The sequence below is a fragment of the Xiphophorus hellerii genome, chromosome 16, assembly GCF_003331165.1.
Source record: "Xiphophorus hellerii strain 12219 chromosome 16, Xiphophorus_hellerii-4.1, whole genome shotgun sequence".
NCBI classification, from domain to species: Eukaryota; Metazoa; Chordata; class Actinopteri; order Cyprinodontiformes; family Poeciliidae; genus Xiphophorus; species Xiphophorus hellerii.
This window is the reverse complement of record NC_045687.1, coordinates 23,446,977-23,461,622: the sequence shown is the minus strand read 5'-3', so window position 1 is coordinate 23,461,622 and position 14,646 is coordinate 23,446,977. Positions and strand designations below refer to the sequence as shown.

At 39.5% G+C, this 14,646-nt stretch overlaps 1 protein-coding gene across 4 annotated transcripts in view; it reads left to right on the top strand.

Moving 5' to 3' along the window:
• Nucleotides 1–453: 453 nt before the first annotated feature.
• Nucleotides 454–14,646, top strand: part of LOC116735628 (serine/threonine-protein kinase BRSK2-like) — a 36,347-nt gene continuing 22,154 nt past the window's right edge. For 3 of the 4 annotated variants that reach the window (XM_032587641.1, XM_032587642.1, XM_032587640.1), the window contains exons 1-7: nt 454–4,124; nt 5,871–5,965; nt 9,197–9,282; nt 9,427–9,567; nt 10,544–10,660; nt 11,319–11,352; nt 11,448–11,516. In XM_032587641.1, coding sequence (XP_032443532.1) covers nt 4,037–4,124; nt 5,871–5,965; nt 9,197–9,282; nt 9,427–9,567; nt 10,544–10,660; nt 11,319–11,352; nt 11,448–11,516 — 630 coding nt within the window. In that variant the 5' untranslated portion in view covers nt 454–4,036. Of the gene's footprint in view, nt 4,125–5,870; nt 5,966–9,196; nt 9,283–9,426; nt 9,568–10,543; nt 10,661–11,318; nt 11,353–11,447; nt 11,517–14,646 lie in introns of those variants that run through there. The other variant, XM_032587643.1, reaches the window with a different exon arrangement.

Here is a 14,646-nt window from a genome sequence, read left to right as displayed (position 1 = left end):
CATCTAACAGTAATTCCATGGGGGAAAGTGCATAGCCAGTAAAAGAGGAATATAAACAGGGAGTCTTTATACACTTTGAATGTCTTCCAGAGGAAAAGTATGAAAAATACCCACATTTCCTGCATTTCAGCTCTTTTCTGAAAGAACAGAAGGGATAGAGCTACTGGGATGACATTTAAAAACGTGAAAAGCATAAAGTTAGGAACATTCCAGAGACTCTTCGCTCTGAAAACATGTTTAAAATTCTGCCCATGTTGAATTATTAACAAGAGAAATTTGGTCTGCTTTTGCGTCAGACAGCTAAATAAATAAATAAATGTGTCTTTTTATTTAGTGTGTGTAAACATCTGATTTTATCAGTATTTTTTTAAGTTTTATTTCTAAAGGAGAATCTCCTTTAGATTCTAAAGGAATCTTTAGAATCCTTTAGAATCTTAGCATAATGATAAGCATATCATTATGCTTCACAATGATAGGAAGAGCCGACATCGAAGGATCAAAAAGCGACGTCGCTATGAACGCTTGGCCGCCACAAGCCAATGTCCAATGTCCAATGTCCAAAATGTCAGTTTTGGACATTCAGTGGTTGGCAAAAAAAATAAACTTTTCTACTTTTTACTAAAAACACAAACTTTGATGTCTTTTACTGGGATTTTACAAGACAAGCATGGGACAAACAGCAGTGGAAGGAAAATGCTACATGGTTTAAATTTGACAAACATACATCTGAAAAGTGTGGCTTGCATTTATAGTCGGTCCATCTGGATTAATACTTCGGAGAACTGCATTTTGCAGAAATTATAGCCACAAGTTTGAACGTCTAAAGACTAAAAATGTAAAATTTCGGCGCCAAATCTTGACCCAAATTCTCAAACAGATTTAGGTTTGGACTTTGACTGGACCATTCCACCATTTTGACTGGCCCTTATCAGAACAAAGGAGTCTGAGTAGACATGGAAGGCCACACTTTTGAGATTTTTATCGTGAAACACAGAAACGTCTGTTTGCAACTTGATCAAGTGAAAGAGCATGAACAATTTTTAGGAATCTGTTTATGAGCAACAACAAAAACAGAAATAAAAAATGGCGCTAATCGCCCAGCAAATCACTAACCATCGACTCCTTTGTTGTGGTTTGATTTAATTTCCAGTTGCAGAAACTGAGGAATTCAGATTATTATTATTTGTTTTATTATTATTCACGATGCTGCCTCAGCGGGTCAGAGACAGAGGGACGTTTGTGCGCTTACACACACACACACATCCCCACACACACACACCCACCCCCACACACACACACACACGCGACAACACACGGCACCGATGGATAATCTGAGCTGCATGCATCAACCTGACCACATCCAGAGATTAAGATTAACGTGGATTAAGCTTTAGGAATCAACATCATGCAGCTATCACAATGTGGAGCCTGGTCACACACACAGATTTGTAATGTCTGAAAAGCGGACGCAGCCGGTAGCCCGGGTTAGCCTGTTAGCTTGTTAACAATATCGGATTTTTAAATTTATTTATTTTCAGTTTTACTATTAATTGAAGAAGAATTAATCACATGCAGACTATTTTTCGCACACTGAACACAGATTCCGTCCAGGCGGTCTAATCCTTCTGATAACTAAACTGGGGCTTTAATACTGTTCCTAAAAAGAGAAAATAAATATTAACGTAATAGCTTTTCTCCATTAGACTGCGCAACTAAGCCGCATATTTGTAAAATCTTCAGTCTGAACAAGAGAGCCAGCCATCTGGCACACCATAATAACCACTTGTTTGACTGTCAAACCAATTGTTTTCTCTTTTTTTTTTTCTTTAATTACAATATTATATTTGTGATTATGATTACCTTCCTCAGTTTTCATGTTCTTTTATTATGCCAAAGTTCCACACGTCCAGTAAAGTTCAAGGTTTCCAAGCCCCGAAAATGTCAGATTTGTGTGATTCTTACAAAATATTAAAGTTTTTTTTTAATCCTTTATGCTTAATATCACACTGTACACTCCTAAAACCTCTTTTCAGTAATCCTCCAAAAGCTGTTTTATCTTCTTACCACAGTAAGATGCTGCGTTTCTTAGAGCTGTGGCTTTAAAACGGAGGCTGATGCAGCAAAACACCAGGAAATCAATCAATCTATCTATCTATCTATCTATCTATCTATCTATCTATCTATCTATCTATCTATCTATCTATCTATCTATCTATCTATCTATCTATCTATCTATCTATCTATCTATCACAACAAAGTAATAAATAACGACATTAAAGTCAGAATATTCTGACTTTATATTCTTATAATTTTATGGGAAGTTTATTCCCATATTACGATTTTATTCTTGTAGTATGATTTTATTCTCATATGAGTTTTTCCATATAATTATAACTTCACTCTTGCAGTAATATATGAATTTATTCTCATAATATTATGACTTTATTCTCGTAAATGTCATTTTTTTCCTTCTTTGTATCACCTAAACACTTGTTGTTATTTATCTGCCTATGTGTGAACATTTGTAAGTTTTTTTTTTTTTTTTTCATTTCTAAGCAGAAATAACCAGATTGGGCGTCCCACAGGAAGTGGGTAAGTGTTTCGCCCACGACGCTCTTCATGCAAGGACCGCCACTGGTTAACTAAATAAAATCTCCTTCTGTCTTCTCTCTCAAAACCTTTGTTTTGTAATTTCCCGTGACTTTGATTCTGACCTTCCGGTTGAGATTAATAGATATTTTGTCTTTTGTGGCTGCGGCGGGTGAAAAACTGGAAGTTGCATTTCAGAAAGGGAGCAGGGTGGGGCCGCATCAGCGGAACCCGGATGCTGATGCTGACCGATGGAGAGCAGGAAGCTGGAGAGAACGAAGAGGTAGAGGAGTGTAAAGAGAGAGGGGGAACCGGCTGGAGGGTCGGCAGCAGCAGCGGTACCAGTCTGCAGCAGGACAGGGACATCCCGACAGCGAAGCGCAGCTCCTGTGGATTGTGTCCGTCTTCAGGAGCAGAAAGCCGGCCTGGTTTAGTTGTTTGTGCATCATCTGCGCCGGCTGATGAGGGAGGAGATGCGGTAACATCATGAGCACAGCCGTCCAGGGAGGGAGGAAGCAGGGAGGGGGGGAGCGCTGGGGAGTCGCCAGCTGAGGATGCTTGTTGTTTCTAGAAACGAGCTCAACCGTCGGACCGAGTTCTGATCCACCTCCAGCAGCACCGGCACAGGGCGCGAGCCCCTCCCCGCCGCAGCCGTCCCGAACCCGGGGGCGCATCGCCTGTCTGCCTCGGCCTTCCCGGAGGCTGTCTTTTTTTTTTTTTTTTTTTTCTTCTGAACGCTCACCCTCCTCTTCCTCTGTTTCCTGATGCAGGGTCAGGGAGGGGGTGAGCCGAAGTGTGCACCGGATATTGGAAAACCCATTCTTCTTGCTCATGCCTTAGTGATAGCAGATTATAATCTGGACGACAGCAGACAGACGAGGCCCCGCGGTTTTGACGGGACAGGAGCCGGGACATGTGTGACGTTAGGAGGACTAAGGGAACATGTTTAGACGGCGGCAGCAGCAGTGAGGACAGGGGGTCCCTGATATCGATCCTCGGGATGGATCCAATCAGGCCGTTCTGACTCGGGTTATTTGAGACTGTACTCTTAACAGAAATCAATCTGAGGCTAAAGTAGCCTTTCCTGTCCAGCTCCCTGCATGAGCTTCTCCTTTCCTGCTCCACTTTGGCCAACTATTAGCTGGATGCACACGTCATCTCTTCCCACCTCTCCATGTGGATGATGCTGCATTCCGCGCGGCGCTGAAAGGGAACTGCTTCTGGATCCGACCGCATGACAAGTTGAAGGGAGTAGCCTGCAGGAGCCCCCCCCCTACACACACACACACACACACACCTCGTCCCCAGCTTCGGATCACGACCAGTTTAGTCTTTTTTTTTTCTTTTTTTTCCTCGCGCGCGCGTGCGACGCGCGTTGCGGCGGTGCGCACGTGATCTGGATCTGCCGTACAGTCTCGCGGGGGCGTAAAGTCGACTTTTGGCAAGAATGAGCAGCAAAGAGATCACTGTGGGCCAGTCCAGCCAGTACGTGGGGCCTTACCGGCTGGAGAAGACCCTCGGGAAGGGACAGACAGGTAGGGCCCAATTTAAATTCACCCACACAACTAAAATCAGAGGCGGTGAGACGCTATGTGAGGCCCTGGGCAGATATGTATCTAGGGGCCCATTTACAGTCAGACTCAATGCAAGTGTTAAAGACATAATTTGATTCTTTGTTCACAAACCATTTTGAGGCCAATTTCCAAGTTAATGTTTTCATAAAAATCTCCAATTTGATTTGTGTTTATTAACTGTATCAAATAGGGATGCAACGAGAAGGCTGCTACAGGCTGATACCAGTTGACGATTATCTTTTGAGTCAGTCTGATTCTGGCGTTGACTAAAATTTCCGAGGACTACAATGCATAAACGAGGAAAGAAAAACTGCTGTGTGTTCATTGATAGAGGAAGTAGTTTTGAATCCAACCGAACATTTGAAAATAACAAGATCATCTCAATTTATATAGCACAGCAAGTGTCCCTAACATTTATTTAATAAAATTGTTCATTGTAAATGTGATTAAAGACCTGAATTGATCTGTTCGATTGAAATCCAACATTTCTCACTGCAAATGAACCAAACCTTTTGAGCAACCTGTCCTCCTACTCACCTGTGGGGGGCGCTGCATCAAGAACCACTGAAGGACACAACATGAAAACCTCTGAAGACACTCAGAGCAACTTCCTTCTTCACAAAATGTAAACAAAAATGGAGTGGCGTCAGATTTTAGCGGTTGTTGGATTTTGTCTTTTGTCTTTGGCAAAAGACCATGAGCTGTTTCTCCCGCTGGCGTTAGTTACGTACATTTGTTTTGGCTGTATTTACCCATAATGCCCTGCGCTATAGTCCGCTTCCTGCTTTTTATACATGTCTACATATAAAAACAAAAGTGATTTGTTACAGCGTTGATATTTTTAGCGTTCAGAGATTTTTAAATCGCGTGGTAGAGATTAGCACAGTTAGCATAACTTCCTCTGTCTCTGTGTGTTTTCCCAGAGGACGTAGATCCTGCCATAAGGCAGCCAACAATTTGTAAGTCCATCATGGTCCACAAAAATTTTACAAAGGATTACAAGATCACACAGCACAATTTTACTATTTCCTGTTAGCTGTTATCTTTTTTTGATAGTATTCTTTTGAATAGCTTTGTTTTTTATCTCTGCGCTCCAGCTGACTTCATTTTTCAACACCTAACTGCTACAGAAAATAACTTTGAGTCTTTTTTAGGGGCACCAACTTCCATACGACCGTTGTTGTCAACACAACCTGTTGGAAGTTACCTTTGGCGCATTTGCTGTTTAAAAAAACGTATCAATGTTAAGTCAAGCAGAGATTTACACGTTGATTCATCCTTTGCTACAAATGATCAAGCGTTCACCAAAAGAATGGTTGCATTTTAGGCAATGAAATGTTTATTTTTTTATTTTAAAAAAGAATTTAAAAGTTTTTGCATCTCTTAACGCATTTCAAACCTCTGCATAAAAAAGGCTTAAATAGCTAAATGAAAAATCTGTGGAATTTTTCAAATTTTTTCTCAGATCAATCAATTAATCATCAGAATTGATTAATAAAATAATTGTTAGTGGCAGTCCCAGTTATGAGTTATATACATAGATGCCAACCGGATTCATTTTAATGACACATGTGGAGAAAGTCCTCCTGAATGAGTGGCTTTTATTTGAGCAGCGTTTCTGACACTGTCAGAAAAAAAAAAGTAAAAATTTCTGAATTATTCATGACATTTTGCTTCCTTCCTGCTCCCCCTCTGTCTGCCTCTCAGGCCTGGTGAAGCTGGGTGTCCACTGCATAACCGGGCAGAAGGTGGCCATAAAGATCGTGAACAGAGAGAAGCTCTCCGAGTCGGTTCTAATGAAGGTACGGCGCCCGGTTCTGTTTGGGCCTCCGACTGATGTGTTCACGTGTGTTGGTGTCTGTCTTGTTGCTCTGCAGAAGCGGCAACAGGAGTGGTTAGTTATTTTGTGTCAGTAAAAAGCCTGCCGGTGCGTCTTGAGGCCGCTGAGTGTGAGGGCACTGCCTCTCTGCGCTGAACAATTGGAGCGATTTCAGTCTGCTAACTGATGAGAGCTGCTGCAGACAAAGTGGAATGAAATAAAACTTCTGCTCGGCCCCGGCATCTTTGCTGTGGCTGCAGGCAGAGAAGGTGGAGTGTCAAACACAACATAATGCCAAATAGAACGTCAGACCCTATGGAAGCCAGAGATTTAGCTAGCTTCCATAGGAGCTAGCTAAATCTAGCTCCTATGGAAGCCAGAGATTTAGCTTCCATAGAGCCTGACCTTCTGTTTGGATTTAATCTAAATCTCCATAGAAGGGTTTGCCTCTATGGAGAGAAGACAAAAGTATAACAGTTGGAATAACATCAGTTAATGCAAAATTGGAGAGTAGCAGAAGAAGAAAGTGAGGACAAGTGGTCAGTTTGCCCTCCAGTAGCCTGAGCCTATAGCGTCATGGCTACAGAGATAACTCAGGTTGAGCTTACTGCTTAGAATGAGACATGAGAAAACCAGATAAGCACATACAATTCAAGCGAAATACTCTGTATTGCATTTGTAATGTAACAAAAAGTAAAAAGGTTGAAAGAGGAATGAACACTTTTCCTCTGCCCTGTATTTCACACTGTGGCTCAGGCCCCATGGAGCCTATTTAAAGGACAGGGAGCATTAGTGTTCAATACCCAATCCCTGAGTGTGGAGCGAAAATCAATGATGGGCCTCGTGTTCTCCTCTGAGGCAGACTCTTTCAGGACATGTCACAGACAGCTGCCTGTGCTAACGCCATAAATGACTGGCTTTAGGAGCGAAATCAGTCATTCAAAACAGTTAGTGTGAATATTTGTCAAAACTTTGAAATAATTGCGCTCTTTTGAGAGTTAAGGTTTGCTGTCCACATCGGGATATGGATATTTTCTGAGTACTTCCGAGTTAGAGTTGATATTTACTAAAGTGGAGTTTAGTGGGACTACTAGGGTCATCAATATTATCAATAATATCAGAGCTACAGTTTATCAGTGGAGTTCAGTTCACACCAATTTCAGCTAAATAATTCCACCATGCAGAATAAATTCAGAACCCATTAAGAAGTCTAAGCAAACACCACCAAACACATTGACCTGGCAGGAGTTAGGTCAATGTTCTTATTTTGAAAAGTAACCTATTCTTCTCATTCAATTTTCTTTAGAATGTCCAGAAATGATAAGCAAAGGTGACCTACTTTTTCCTGTTAAATGCCCCAAAAACCTGGTAACGCAACCTCGGTAGAATCTGTAAGATACGAAGAGAAACATGCTTAAACTGATTTTATAAGGAAAATTTGATCCGGCGTTATAAGTAGACTTAACAGAGGAGTGTCTTATTAATAGGAGTGATGTAACAAGGCTCCTTTTGAGATGTGGAGGAGGAGAGTTCAGAGCCGAGGGCAGGAGGAAGGCGACGATGAGGAGCTGGAGAGCAGAGGTCTGTAGGGGTCAAGAGGTGAAACAGTGAAAAACTGAGACAAAACCATAATGCCAAAAATCATTTTTACCAGGACAGGTAAGCATTAACTTCTACACAATACCCCACATGTTCAGGCTCACCCCTGAAAAAGAAAGTTGAGTCAAACGCCTTAAAATAAATGTACCATCTACTTCCACATCATGGAAGTACATTTATTCAGTGAGACAAACGTCGTCTTACACTGAGAAATGTTTGTTTCCTGTAAAAATACATTTTCCGGGCATATTGGTAACCTCAACAATTCAGATTAAGAAAATACGACTGGTTTTTGGATTTTATGCTTCAATATTTTTAGAAAGGCTGTTGTAAACTATTATTTTAGTAAGCAGGCAATCAATTGATTATTCTGACAATTAAATGAGTCAGTGAATGAAAAATGTTGTTGAAGTAAAATATTGGTAAGCAACTGCCATAACAGGAGTATTAATATCGGAAGTTAATATTGGCCCAAATTTTTGCATCCCTGCAATTACTTTACTGTAGCTTAAAAAAATGAACCTGTAACAATAATAGCTCACTTTTTAAGTTAACCTGGACAAAAATGATACAAAAATCTGAAGCTATGTTCAATTTAATAAGAAATCTGCAAGCTCACAAAGACACTTCTAAAAGATGTCTATGCTTCAGTTTATGTGTTCATCTTCAGCCAATTTAATAGATGATCTCTCACTTTGCAAAACATTTAAAGCTTTTGTGTGCATGTTAGCAACGGGATTTGGCATCTTGTTCACACACAGAAACACACATCCCAGCTGTACACACCACGGTGCGCTTCACCGCCCCATTTGTTGCGAGTGCCGTGGTAGGAAAGTTCATTTCTGGTTAGTCTGTAAAGCTACACACAGCATCAGCTAGCGCAGCCCGCTGCGTTCCGTGTATCAGCATGAGTCTCCGCTCCACCTGCACGCCTTCACCCGCCGCGCACTTCGTCGTTAATGGCACACGCAATTTCCGGTAAACTTCATAGGGCTGATGCATTACATATAAAATGTTGGCGATTGGGTGAAATCAGATCACACAATCGCTCACTTTTGCTCCAGTGAGCAAAAGTTTCTCAATAGTCGAGGATCCAAACCCTCGGGACGAAGCAAAGCGTAAAACAGATGGCAGATGGTTTCTACCAGACTAAGACAAACCAGGTCTTTTTAGTGAGGAAATTTCGAAGATCCATTTTCTTTGTGTTTGTGAAATATTATAGAGAAAGACTTATGTGCCAAAGCACTAAAACCACTGGTAGAGTTATTCAGAGGAATTGCACAGGGTACGTACAGCAGCATTGGGTCGGTTGGGGTTCTGTATCAGTTGTGAACCCTGGCATTGGCTCTACAAGTCTCAGCTTCATGCTCACCCCACTGCTTATCACTAATTATCTCTGTTTTAAATTTACTGAACTAACTAAAGACTATTCAGCATCGGAGTGCTCTGCATTTCACCTTACCTCCTCTGAAGACTTGCTTCTCTGCTCTTTAAGTCTCACGGTACACCAGGTTTACCTCTCTCTCCCGCCTGACATTTCCATCTCCATCATTTGTAACCTTCTCTTTTCTCTCCTAACCTTTCTCCATATCTCTCCCTCCCTCCTTCTGTGCAGGTGGAGAGAGAGATAGCTATTCTTAAACTAATAGAGCACCCTCATGTTCTGAAGCTCTATGATGTCTATGAAAATAACAAATACCTGTGAGTATCCTTGTGTCCGCATTGTCACTGCGCTCTAAAAATAAGAGAACGCTGCATTGTTTGCCGTGTTTCTGTCTGAAACCGAGATGAACGACCACATCCGAAAGCAGAAAACAATTCCTTGTTTTAATTTTATTCTCTTAGGTATCTGGTGTTGGAGCATGTATCTGGTGGAGAGTTGTTTGACTACTTGGTGAAGAAAGGCAGGCTGACTCCCAAAGAGGCCCGGAAATTCTTCAGACAAATCATCTCCGCCCTCGATTTCTGCCATAGTCATTCCATATGGTCTGTAAAAAGCTCGATTGATAAAACTCTAATTAAAGTAGCTGCAAGTCATTAACAATGACGTTAATAAGTATGCTGATGAAATATTGTGTGCCATCAGCATAACTGTAGTACTATTGAAACATCCTCTAGTTTAAGCTGGGGGGGGGGACATGTAGATATTGAATATAATAGGACTAAGAACACAGCCTTGAGGAACACCACATGTGATCTGAGCCACATGAACACTGAAACAGAAAATAGCAACATCTATTTTTAGCTCATTTCCAAGTCATTCCTGGAAACAGACAAGAGTACAATTATTTTCAGAAACATACATCATAATAGATATATTGTAATAATCATAATGACAAAGCAATTTTCAGAAGGAATTCTTTGTCATTTTTTGAGCACAAAGCATTTTAAGAAAATGCTTTATTTTCCTAACATCTGACTGAACTAGGTGGAAACATGTAATAGTCAATAAGTAATATTGTGTTTCTTTTCTTTTTTAACTGGTTTCTTATATTTAATATGTTTTACGGTCAATATGTTTTTACATGCAGTTTATAGGAGATATGACACAATCAAAAGGAAATCTGCTTTTACTTCAAAGATGTAAATGTCTAGTATTTTTTGTTTAATAACTTTTATTTTTACATACGCCTATGCATCTTAACTTATGATATTTATTCATTTGCTATTCGTTTTTTAATGTATGTGTTTTGTTAATTTATCCTGTATGCGTAACTTAAGCATTCATACGGATTTTATTGGCATTTGTTTATTTATTTTATGTAAACAATTTTCGCCTTTATCATCAGTAGTAGCTATAAATGTGTATAGTTCAATTCAAGTAGGAACTGGTTTTATATGTTAATTAGAACATGCTTAGTATAGCTTTTGAGAGCCAAAGGCGCTTTTATGAGCTCAAATGTGTGTAATCTTACGACATACGATGTCACATAATGTTATTTTTTTTTCTGTGTGTTTTTAGTCACAGAGACCTGAAGCCAGAGAATCTTCTCCTGGATGAGAAGAACAACATTAGGATAGCAGACTTTGGCATGGCCTCACTTCAAGTTGGGGACAGTCTGCTGGAGACCAGCTGTGGGTAAGCAGAAATGGCTGGTTTCTGTTTAACACTCGGATCTTTCTTTTATGTTTATTTATTTATTTGTATTTTTTTTTTTTTCAAATCAAAGGGAAAAATAAGGAATCGTTTGATTAGGAAATATTCTAAAAATGATGAACCTAAACACTTTCCGCTGAGAGATTTATTTCACTTCCTCAGGTTTTAATTCTTCACTCACGAAAACAATGTTTCATCTGACAGACTCCAACATATAGCAGCTAACAGATCAGCTCTGCGCTTGTGTATTTGGTTTAGATGAGCAAATTTCAGGCTTATTCCATTGATATTTTTCCCACTTGAATTCTATCAATAACAATGAGATGATTTTTTTTGTTTGTTTGTTTTTTAAAATTATTTCCTGAAGCCAAAAAGCCAAAGTTTTCACATAGTAATTTTGGAATATCTTTGAACGTGTCTCACCTCTCTAACAGGAGAAGTGACATAATCACTTGTATTGTTTATTAAGAGCTTAAAGTTGTGAAACCGTCCATGCATCAGAAGAAATGAGGATCTAAGACCTAAAGTTAGGAAGAAATTTCTGCCTTAACGTTTGGTTTTCTGTTGTTGTGTTGTCCTGTTTTACACTAACACTGTGAAGGCAACTGTTGAGACATTTTTTCCTGTTCTCTCCTCATAGGTCTCCTCATTATGCTTGCCCAGAGGTCATTAGGGTAAGTAATTTTTCTCCTCGTGTGTATTTTCTGAAGGCGTGTGTGTGTGAGTGTGTGTGTTTGGTTGTTTATTGCTGCTCCGCTGTGTGTTTCAGGGAGAGAGGTACGATGGTCGCAGGGCTGATGTTTGGAGCTGTGGAGTTATTCTCTTTGCTCTGCTTGTGGTAAGGAGTCATTTTATTTTTTTTTCTTAAGATGTTGGATTTTTAAATTACAGTTTCTCGTGGTATTTTTTTAAACTGATTAGAAAAAAAGTCTTGGAACTCTGCATGTTGTTCATTCTTCAGTTTTTAAACAATCTTCTATTTAGTGTCATGATCGCCTGGGGTTTGAGTTTAATTTTTTTTTAATATTTCCTTTTTTTTTAAATTTGTGATATTCCCACTGTTCCTCGTCATCACACACCCCACACGCCATTAATCACCTTCCCTGCATTAAAGCCACCAACTATTTCAACTATTCGTTGTCAGATCCTGCTGCTCACAAGCTTGTTCTCTGTTCTCAAACTTGTTCCTCTCACACATTGCATTAAGTTTCCTTCTCCTCAGCACATTTTCTGCATTTCCATTGACCATATAATTGCACAATTTGACATTTAGAAAATAAATTTGCTTACTGGAAACATGCAAATTTCAAAAAAACTTGTATTTCAATAAAAAGTTTGGTGCTAGGATGAGGTGTATCAAAATTGGGTTTCTTTCCCAAAACTGCAATGAAAACACTTTTTTTCGTGTCATGAGTCACATGATCAACAAGTGGATGTTGAAAATGGGTACAAACCACGAACAAGAAGAAGAAGACGACAGGAAGTAGTTGGAGGATCGTGGTGTGGCATGTTTTTTTAATGACTTATTGTGTGTACAGATTTATTCACGTGTGATTTTAATTGAGTGTCTAACTTCATGGAAATACTGCAAAGTAGACAAAGATTTGCACCCTATAGCCTCAGTGAGTTAAGAACTAAAATGCAAAGTGCTGTGTTAAAAAGTTTCTGATCGGATTTGAAGGATTCATTTTGAGTGTTGGAAGTTGGGCTGTGAGTTTCTCTCTCATGTTCTCCGTAGCAATAACTAAAACTTCGATTTTGTCCTGATTTACCTGAGGGATATTCAGGATAATCCATGACTTAATATCTGAAGTACAGTTCAAAAGTGCGTATCTATGAAAATGAATCCCATATCTCCTGACGACACCAGCCAGTGGCAGCATATCAACAATAAAAAAGAGTAGGACCTAAACGTGAGCCTGTGTTTAGTTCAGAACATCCTAATAAACAGTTTCTTATACTGGCAAAGATTTTGTCATCATTCCGCTATGGCAGACATACCAGATTGTAAGGCCAGCGCAATCTTCCACTTGACATTTTTTAAAAGTCCTTACATCTGTATACAACTAGAACATACTGACGATGAGCTGAGGAAGAACTGGATGAATTTTTGACCAGTGCAAAGCTAAAACGTAGCATTGCAGTTGTTTTCAAAGCTACGTGCCAGCTCTGCCAATCGGATCGGCTGATGGGACGGTACCAGTCAGAGTCGACGAGCGTCTCCGCCGCGTTTTACTTAATCGGGGATTGATTTCATCAAGAGCCAATGCCGCACTGCAGAGGTTAGAGGGCTACAGGAACTGTTGCTACAGGAATAAAACCAGTCGGGGAATCTTAAGTGATTGATGTTGTGCAGAAGCGAAGCAAGTTTATTTATAAAGCTCCGTTCAGGCACAGGGCAGTTTAAAATGCTTTCCTGAAGCAGGTCTGTAGACTAAAAGGCTAATTACAAAATAAGGCAGGAAACTGTTGAAGGAATTACATTAAAACTGACCCAATAGTTAAAAAGGAAATGCAAGACTGAAGCAAATGAATCCAGACGAGTGGCAAAAACAAGGTTTTAAATTAGTTAGAAAAGCTTCGGTAACCAAAATTATAATTTCAGTCTCGATTCAAAGGAGCCAACCCTTTCTGCTTGTCTAATTTTCAGGGAGTTGCTGCTTCGTTGCGTGTCTTGTAGCTTAATAATATTTTTAACTATATACTCTTCAGAAGCAAAGAACTGGTGTAAAACTGGTGTGACATTTCCAACTTCCTGGTGTTGCTCAAGGGTCTTTCGGTAGCGTTTTGGTTGAGCCACGACTGTCTGATTTTATTTCATTTTCAGTTCAATTAACTTTATTTATTCTGTATGGCGTCAGTTCTAAACAAAGGTTGTCTCAGTGCTCTTTACAAAGCAAACAGACCAGATTTATATACAGAAATATACAGTAAATTCAATAATACAGAGAGATAATCCTGCATTTCATTTGATAGTTCTACTACAGTGCAGTCAATGGATCTTACATTTAATAACCTGCTTAAAAGAAAAGCATGCATCTTTTTGGTGCCCCTTTATTCAAGCATTTTTAAATTTACTTGATTACAAGATATTAGCTGTGGGCTAATTTTGCAATAGAGTTTCTACATAGCTACACTTAGATTTCTGGTTGGCTCCACAGCTTTTAGGATCTTTGAGTCTGGTTGTTTGCTAATTCCTAGCTTAACCTTATTTGTAGCCAAACAATGACTTATGTATAGACATACTTACTTAAAAGTGTGTCATCAGCATTGTATGGTAAGTGATGGTACATTGTCTGAACCAGACGGATTACATGGACAGTAAATAAAAGTGGCTTGAGAATGCAGCCCTGAGGAACACCAGTGATCACTACAGACCAAAAAGACTAAACAAAAAAACAACCGAAGCCAATCTTTTTTTATAGTTAGCTTTGCCATGACATGCTAGCTTGCATGAAACTTTACTCTATGTTCCACAAGTGGAGGGTGGGTGAAACATTTTATTTTTGTGTTTAGGATACTAATTAGGTTGCTTGTTTAATAATTACATCCAGAATTCCTCTTGATGTCCGTCAATCACTGTCTACTCTGAGCTCTTATTGTCCCAGAGTAGAAAAACCCACAAATACATGTATTTCCATACATTTTGAATAGAAAGCCATTTTATATTAACTTGATAACTGCTTAAGTTGTTAACCTTCAACTGAGTTCCTAATATCACAATTGTCTGTGTGGAAATACATACATCATATCTATTATATCTGCTTTCCTCTAACAGTTGAGTCACTTTGGATCATAGTCATCGGTCCCAGTTCTATTATCAATTAGAAATTGATGCCAGGTTGCCAAAAGCTGTTTTCCATTTATGGCAGTAAATGTTGATGTCATCACGGCCAAAATAATTTGATCAAATGCATCTGATCGATGTGTCTGCCATTCGTAGTGAGAGATCTGTGCCAGAATAAAGT